The sequence below is a fragment of the Pseudophryne corroboree genome, chromosome 12, assembly GCF_028390025.1.
Source record: "Pseudophryne corroboree isolate aPseCor3 chromosome 12, aPseCor3.hap2, whole genome shotgun sequence".
NCBI lineage: Eukaryota > Metazoa > Chordata > Amphibia > Anura > Myobatrachidae > Pseudophryne > Pseudophryne corroboree.
In genome coordinates, this window is record NC_086455.1 from 150,846,356 (window position 1) to 150,855,153 (window position 8,798).

The 8,798-nt window shown below is 47.3% G+C and overlaps 1 protein-coding gene across 2 annotated transcripts in view; it reads right to left on the bottom strand.

The window, feature by feature from the left end:
• MAX (MYC associated factor X) overlaps nucleotides 1-8,565 on the bottom strand; it is a 73,840-nt gene extending 65,275 nt beyond the window's left edge. Inside the window, exon 1 of one of the 2 annotated variants that reach the window (XM_063948178.1) lies at nucleotides 8,178-8,565. In XM_063948178.1, the coding sequence (XP_063804248.1) occupies nucleotides 8,178-8,213 (36 nt within the window). In that variant the 5' untranslated portion in view covers nucleotides 8,214-8,565. The remainder of the gene's footprint in view (nucleotides 1-8,177) is intronic. The other variant, XM_063948179.1, reaches the window with a different exon arrangement.
• Between the last annotated feature and the right edge of the window lie 233 nt (nucleotides 8,566-8,798).

Genomic DNA, 8,798 nt, shown 5'->3' on the forward strand with positions numbered 1-8,798 from the left:
ATTATACCAAAGCTCCCAAACGGGCGGGAGAGTGCGGATGACTCTGCAGCACCGAATGAGAGAACTCCAGGTCCTCCTCAGCCAGGGTATCAAATTTGTAGAATTTAGCAAACGTGTTTGCCCCTGACCAAGTAGCTGCTCGGCAAAGTTGTAAAGCCGAGACCCCTCGGGCAGCCGCCCAAGATGAGCCCACTTTCCTTGTGGAATGGGCTTTTACTGATTTTGGCTGTGGCAATCCTGCCACAGAATGTGCAAGCTGAATTGTACTACAAATCCAACGAGCAATCGTCTGCTTTGAAGCAGGAGCACCCAGCTTGTTGGGTGCATACAGGATAAACAGCGAGTCAGTTTTCCTGACTCCAGCCGTCCTGGAAACATATTTTCAAGGCCCTGACAACGTCCAGCAACTTAGAGTCCTCTAAGTCCCTAGTAGCCGCAGGTACCACAATAGGTTGGTTCATGTGAAATGCAGAAACCACCTTAGGTAGAAATTGAGGACGAGTCCTCAATTCCGCCCTGTCAGAATGAAAATTTAGGTAAGGGCTTTTACATGATAAAGCCGCCAATTCTGACACACGCCTAGCTGAAGCCAAGGCCAACAGCATCGACACCTTCCACGTGAGATATTTTAAATCTACCGTAGACAATGGTTCAAACCAGTGTGATTTTAGAAATCTCAACACAACATTGAGATCCCAAGGTGCCACTGGAGGCACAAAAGGAGGCTGTATGTGCAGCACCCCTTTCACAAATGTCTGAACTTCAGGTACTGAAGCCAGTTCTTTCTGGAAGAATATCGACAGGGCCGAAATTTGAACCTTAATGGACCCTAATTTTAGGCCCATAGACAGTCCTGTTTGCTGTGTAGGGGCCTTCTTGGCCTCACACCACGCAACATATTTACGCCAAATGCGGTGATAATGTTTTGCGGTTACTTCCTTTCTGGCTTTTACCAGAGTAGGGATGACTTCTTCTGGAATGCCCTTGTCCTTCAGGATCCGGCGTTCAACCGCCATGCCGTCAAACGCAGCCGCGGTAAGTCTTGGAACAGACAAGGCCCCTGCAGTAGCAGGTCCTGTCTTAGAGGTAGAGGCCACGGTTCGTCCGTGAGCATCTCTTGAAGTTCCGGGTACCAAGACCTTCTTGGCCAATCCGGAACCACGAGTATAGTTCTTACTCCTCTCCTTCTTATGATTCTCAATACTTTCGGTATGAGGGGCAGAGGAGGGAATACATACACTGACTGGTACACCCACGGCGTTACCAGAGCGTCCACTGCTATTGCCTGAGGGTCCCTTGACCTGGCGCAATATCTGTCCAGTTTTTTGTTTAGACGTGACGCCATCATGTCCACCTTTGGTCTTTCCCAACGGTTTACAATTTGGTGGAAGACTTCTGGGTGAAGTCCCCACTCTCCCGGGTGAAGGTCGTGTCTGCTGAGGAAGTCTGCTTCCCAGTTGTCCACTCCCGGAATGAACACTGCTGACAGTGCTATCACATGATTTTCCGTCCAGCGAAGAATCCTTGCAGTTTCTGCCATTGCCCTCCTGCTTCTCGTGCCGCCCTGTCTGTTTATGTGGGCGACTGACGTGATGTTGTCCGACTGGATCAACACCGCCTGACCCTGAAGCAGAGGTTTTGCTTGAATTAAGGCATTGTAAATGGCCCTTAGTTCTAGAATGTTTATATGAAGAGATGTTTCCATGCTTGACCACAAGCCCTGGAAATTCCTTCCCTGTGTGACTGCTCCCCAGCCTCTCAGGCTGGCATCCGTGGTTACCAGGATCCAATCCTGAATGCCAAATCTGCGGCCCTCTAGTAGATGAGCCCTCTGAAGCCACCACAGGAGAGACACCCTTGTCCTTGGCGACAGGGTTATCCGTTGATGCATCTGAAGATGCGATCCGGACCATTTTCCCAGTAGATCCCACTGAAAAGTTCTTGCATGGAATCTTACGAATGGAATCGCTTCGTAAGAAGCCACCATTTTTCCCAGGACCCTTGTGCACTGATGCACTGAGACCTGTCCTGGTTTTAGGAGGTTCCTGACTAGCTCGGATAACTCCCTGGCCTTCTCCTCCGGGAGAAACACCTTCTTCTGGACTGTGTCCAGAATCATTCCTAAGAACAGTAGACGTGTCGTTGGAATCAGCTGCGATTTTGGAATATTTAGAATCCATCCGTGCTGACTTAGCACTACCTGAGATAGTGCCACTCCGACTTCTAACTGTTCCTTGGTTCTTGCCCTTATCAGGAGATCGTCCAAGTAAGGGATAATTAAGATGCCTTTTCTTCGTAGAAGAATCATCATTTCGGCCATTACCTTGGTAAAGACCCGAGGCGCAGTGGACAATCCAAACGGCAGCGTCTGAAACTGATAATGACAGTTTTGTACTACAAACCTGAGGTACCCTTGGTGAGAAGGATATATTGGGACGTGGAGATAAGCATCCTTGATGTCCAGCGACACCATATAGTCCCCCTCTTCCAGGTTCGCTATCACCGCTCTGAGTGACTCCATCTTGAATTTGAACCTTTTTATGTAAGTGTTCAAAGATTTTAGATTTAATATTGGTCTCACCGAGCCGTCCGGCTTCGGTACCACAAATAGTGTGGAATAATACCCCTTCCCCTGTTGTAGGAGGGGTACCTTGATTATCACCTGCTGGGAGTACAGCTTGTGAATGGCTTCCAGAACTGCCTCCCTGTCGGAGGGAGACTTTGGTAAAGCAGACTTCAGGAACCGATGAGGAGGAAACGCCTCGAATTCCAGTTTGTACCCCTGTGATACTACCTGTGGAATCCAGGGATCCACTTGCGAGTGAGCCCACTGCGCGTTGAAATACTTGAGACGGGCCCCCACCGTGTCTGAGTCTGCTTGTAAAGCCCCAGCGTCATGCTGAAGACTTGGCAGAAGCAGGGGAGGGCTTCTGCTCCTGGGAAGCGGCTGCATGGTGCTGCCTTTTTCCTCTTCCTCTGCCCTTGGGCAGAAAAGAGTGACCTTTTGCTCGCTTGTACTTATGGGAACGAAAGGACTGAGTTTGAAAAGACTGTCTTTTTCTGTTGATGTGAAGTAACCTGGGGTAAAAAGGTGGATTTTCCAGCCGTTGCCGTGGCCACCAGGTCTGTTAGACCAGCCCCAAATAACTCCTCCCCCTTATACGGCAATACTTCCATGTGCCGTTTGGAATCTGCGTCCCCTGACCACTGTCTGGTCCATAATGCTCTTCTGGCAGAGATGGACATTGCGCTTACTCTTGATGCCAGGGTACAAATATCCCTCTGCGCATCACGCATATATAGCAATGCATCCTTTAAATGTTCTATAGTTAACAGAATATTGTCCCTATCCAGGGTATCAATATTCTCAGTCAGGGAATCCGCCCATGCGACTCCAGCACTGCACACCCAGGTTGATGCGATTGCTGGTCGCAGTATAACACCAGTATGTGTGTATATACTTTTCAGGATATTTTCCAGCCTCCTATCAGCTGGTTCTTTGAGGGTGGCCGTATCAGGGGACGGTAACGCTACTTGTTTAGATAAACGTGTGAGCGCCTTATCTACCCTAGGGGGTGTTTCCCACCGTGCCCTAACCTCTGGCGGGAAAGGGTATAGTGCTAATAACTTATTAGAAATTAGCTGTTTTTTATCGGGGGAAACCCACGCTTTATCACACACCTCATTTATTTCCTCAGACTCAGGAAAAACTATTGGCAGTTTTTTCACACCCCACATAATACCCGCCTTTGAGGTATTTGTAGTGTCAGAAAGGTTCAATGCCTCTTTCATTGCCGTGATCATGTAACGTGTGGCCCTACTGGACATTACGTTTGTCTCGTCACCGTCGACACTAGATTCAGTATCTGGATCCGTGTCGACCCACTGAGGTAGCGGCCGTTTTAGGGCCCCTGAGGGTGTCTGAGACGCCTGAACAGGCACTAATTGATTTGCCGGCTTTCTCATGTCGTCAACAGTTTTTTGTAAATTGCTGACATTATCACTTAATTGCTTAAACACAATCATCCAGTCAGGTGTCGACTCCCTAGGGGGTGACATCACTAACACAGGCAACTGCTCCGCCTCCACCTCATTTTCCTCCTCATACATGTCGACAAACGCGTACCGACACACAGCACACACACCGGGAATGCTCTGATAGAGGACAGGACCCCACTTAGCCCTTTGGAGAGACAGAGGGAGAGTCTGCCAGCACACACCCAGCGCTATATATATATATACAGGGATATCCTTATATAAGTGTTAATCCCTTATAGCTGCTGTTAATCTAGTTATTTGCTGCCAAAATGCCCCCCCTTCTCTTTTTTACCCTGAATCAGATGCAGTACTGCAGGGGAGAATCAGGGAGCCGTCCTTCCAGCGGAGCTGTGAGGGAATAATGGCGCCAGTGTGCTGAGGAGATAGGCCCCGCCCCTTCACGACGTCCTTAACTCCCGCTTTTTTGTGTAAAATGGCAGGGGGAAAAATACATCCATATAGCCCTGGAGCTATATGTGATGTATTCCTTTTGCCAGCTAAGGTATATGTGTGTTATATTGCGTCTCAGGGCGCTCCCCCCCAGCGCCCTGCACCCTCAGTGACCGGAGTGTGAAGTGTGCTGAGAGCAATGGCGCACAGCTGCGGTGCTGTGCGCTACCTTAGTCTTGAAGACAGGATGTCTTCTGCCGCCGCTTTCACCGGACCTTCGTCTCTTCTGGCTCTGTAAGGGGGACGGCGGCGCGGCTCCGGTGACCCATCCAGGCTGAACCTGTGATCGTCCCTCTGGAGCTAACGTCCAGTAGCCTAAGAAGCCCAATCCACTCTGCACTCAGGTGAGTTCGCTTCTTCTCCCCTTAGTCCCACGATGCAGTGAGCCTGTTGCCAGCAGGACTCACTGAAAATAAAAAAACCTAACTAAACTTTTATTCTAAGCAGCTCTGGAGAGCTACCTAGTTTGCACCCTTCTCGGCCGGGCACAAAAATCTAACTGGCTTGGAGGAGGGTCATAGGGGGAGGAGCCAGTGCACACCACCTGATATCTCAAGCTTTTATTTTGTGCCCTGTCTCCTGCGGAGCCGCTATTCCCCATGGTCCTTACGGAGTCCCAGCATCCACTTAGGACGTTAGAGAAAAACAAAAAAAAAACCTGACATACAGTACAAGACAACGCTGGACAAGTACCTGGTCTATAAAATATTTCTGCATCAGCGGTCATAACACTCAAATAAGCAGCAGGATGACAGCAACCAAGGGTTAGTCGCTGTATAAGTAGTATGAATCAGGCCTGGCCAACATGTAGTAGCACAACAGCTGGAGAGCCACAAGTCCCAGCATGCCCTGCCACAGTTTTACTATTAGAGGACGCTAAAACTATGGCAGGGAATACTGGGATGTGTAGTTTCACAACAGCTGGAGGGCCATAGGTTGGCCAGGCCTGGAGTAGATGATAGTTTAAGACAGGCATGTCCAAACTGCGGCCCTCCAGCTGTTGTGAAACTACATATCCCAGCATTCCCTGCCACAGTTTTGCTGTCAGATAATGCTAAAGCTGTGTAAGGGCATGCTGGGATGTGTAGTTTCTCAACAGCTGGAGGGCCGCAGTTTGGACATGCCTGGTTTAAGAGAAGGAAAAGCAGGAGGGGAGAGGACCCTGCTTGTGAGAGCTTACATTCTAAGGGAGAGGGGCAGACAGGCCGGGGTTACACAGATGGGGTAGACAGTGAGCATTGAACAGAGGGTGAGGATGAGAGGATGGCTGGGTTTGATTAAGAAATGGGTCTCAAGAGCCTGTTTGAAGTTTTGTAGAGGTGGAGAAGTCTGACAGGGAGCAGCACACGCTAAATCTTGTGGAGCAAATAGGGCAGGCGGGAGTGAGACGGGAGAGAAGGTCAAAGACGTAATCGGGAGCAATGGACATGATCTGTCATTCTGCAACAGCACATTCATGTTTTTCCTGGTACCCCATAGAGGTGTGAGTCAATATTATTATTCATTATATCAAAAAATATTAGCTGAATATTCCCTGAAAGAAAGTGTTTTCTGGGGATACCTGCAATTACTAAGGATCCCTCAAAATGTACTACGGAGGGATCTTCTGCGTTCACTTAAAAGCCGACAGAAGCAGCAGCCCCCATACGGAACCCTCCTCAATAATGGCCGCCGCACACGTGTGGTCTGCTGACAGTACATGCGCAGAACATCCCAGGCTCCCGATATAGCTGTAACTAAATGTGACAACACCAATAAGGTAACGGACAGGCAATATAAACGGGACATCTGTCTTAATGTAGTAAGTCTTGGAACCGAAAACCATTTTGGCAACGCCAAGAGCTCATATAACAAACTAAACGTGACATTTGCCCTAATGTAACAAGTATCAGGATTTCTGATATTATTCATTTTCTTCAATCCTATATAACGGCCTGAACACCATCATTTCATAGCTACCTTAAGGCAAAACACAGACGCGCATCAGATAAAAATACACATTTACACAACACATTGTAATAAACCACCAAGAACAGGATTAGTAAGAGCATACAAATAAAAATCATTCTGCAATTCATGAACACTTTGATTTCGCTACACATAAATATATATATATATATATATATATATATATATATATATATATATATATATATATATATATATATATATATATATATATAGGTCTCTACTGCATGAAATAAAATGAATGCTTACAGGAATATGCATGAAATTAATATCTGATGTAATGATTAGCATTACTGCCTCACAGAACTGAGGTCTTGAGTTCAATTCCCACCACGGCCCTCTGTGGAGTTAGTATACTCTCCCGATGTTCGGTTTTCCTCCAGATATTTTGGTTTAATCCCACACTCCAACAATATACTACCAACAAAAAATGCACCCTAGCATGTGTGTGTACATGTGTTAGGGTGTGAATGGAGGAATGTGTGCGCTATACAATAGTAATAAGTGGAGCCCCTATATACAGGAAGGAGAGCCACCAACACATCATTCTCCGGCAACCTACTAAAAACGGACCAAGAATCTGTGTGTAGCATTTCTGATTTGGCCGGGTGAAGGATGCAAGGCGCAGTGCTGCTGTCGGCATTTAAAGGCAGCGGCAACTCGCACCCTTCCCCTGCAATTAAATCCCCCCCCCCTAAGATATAACAATAAACAATATTTATATCAAATCTGCTACTCTCATGATCCAATCTAAAAGCTTATTTTAACTATACTTATACTGAACTCAATACATGCCAGGCCTTTATGCTTGAATGATATCCATTAGCCCTTTAAAGATATTAACAGATATCTTAATTTTTTTTAAAAGAAACAAATGTACCTGTCTGACAATAACAATCACTATACTATAGAATGGCCTGTGTGACTCGCAGGTCTCTCTTATGTAACCTTGGGTAAGGAGTCAGAACATGGGGGACATATATATAGGTATATTTACTAAAAGTTAAGTTATGTTAGTGTACCCCCATGTTTTGAACCTTGTATACTCACTGATCATTCTCTCTCCAGTATGTATGGTGTGTGTGTATATATATATATATATATATATATATATATATATATATATATATATATACACACACACACACACACACACACACATACATATATATATATATATACATAGATAGATAGATAGATAGATAGATAGATAGATAGATAGATAGATAGATAGAGATCAGTACGTATTACCGGCGGTCGGAATACTGACACCAGGATCCCAACCGGCACAATCCCGACAGGGGGGCGAGCGCAACGCAGCCCCTTGCGGGCTTGCTACGCTCGGCACACTAATTTATTCTCCCTCTATGGGTGTCGGGATCCCGGTGTCGGTATTCCAACTGCCGGGATTCCGTCTGGTGGGATCTTGACTGCAAAATTATATATATATATATATATATATATATATATATATATATATATATATATATATATATACATACATACATACATATACACACAATAAGGCATTTGGTGCAAGTTCTGAGAAACCAGACAATCTGATCTCTGTAGTTTTGGTTAGACATCTCTCCCCCCTGGGCTCCCCTACCGTAACCCTTTATCTCCCTCCCTGCCATGCCCATCAGGGCCACAATACATGGGCAGCAGCGCCCAGGACAGCCAGGCGGGGAACACGCAGCACGGGAAGGATGGCCACTCACGTCGCTTTCCACCTCGATGTCATCGTTATCGCTCATGCTTTCATACACCCAAGAGGAAGGTGGTGTGACCCGGCGGGGAGGACACACAGGGATGGGAGGGCGGCCGGCTCGTTGTGAATCCAAAAGAAGAGAAAAACAAAACAAAAAATAAATTAAAAAAAGAAAGAAGCGGAATTGGGGACAAAAAGAACCCGGATGGGGGGAGCCGAGGGACGGGGAGACCCGCACTGTGCCCAGGAAAACAGATCAACGGAAGCCACACGTGACTATGCCCTGCTAGAGATCATTAGCCGGAGCTGCGGCCTCCGACCCCCCGAGCGCCGGGCTGCCGGGAAATGTAGTCCCTCTCACCCGCCGCAGGCAGCGCTGGTTCCAGTGAGCGGAGAAGAAGAACTACACTTCCCAGAGGCATGTGACGTCAGAGAGGGAGAAAGGCGCATGCGGTCGGTCCGCGGTGGCTGCCGGGAGATGTAGTCCGCGGAAGGGGTTTCCCGGAAGGCAGCTGGAGACACGTGGACTGGATGCTGCTGCTGGGCACAGTCACTATAGGGGGAGATGTATCAAATCTTTTGAGGAGGACAAGGGGAGATGTTGCCCATAGCAACCAATTAGATTTTAGCT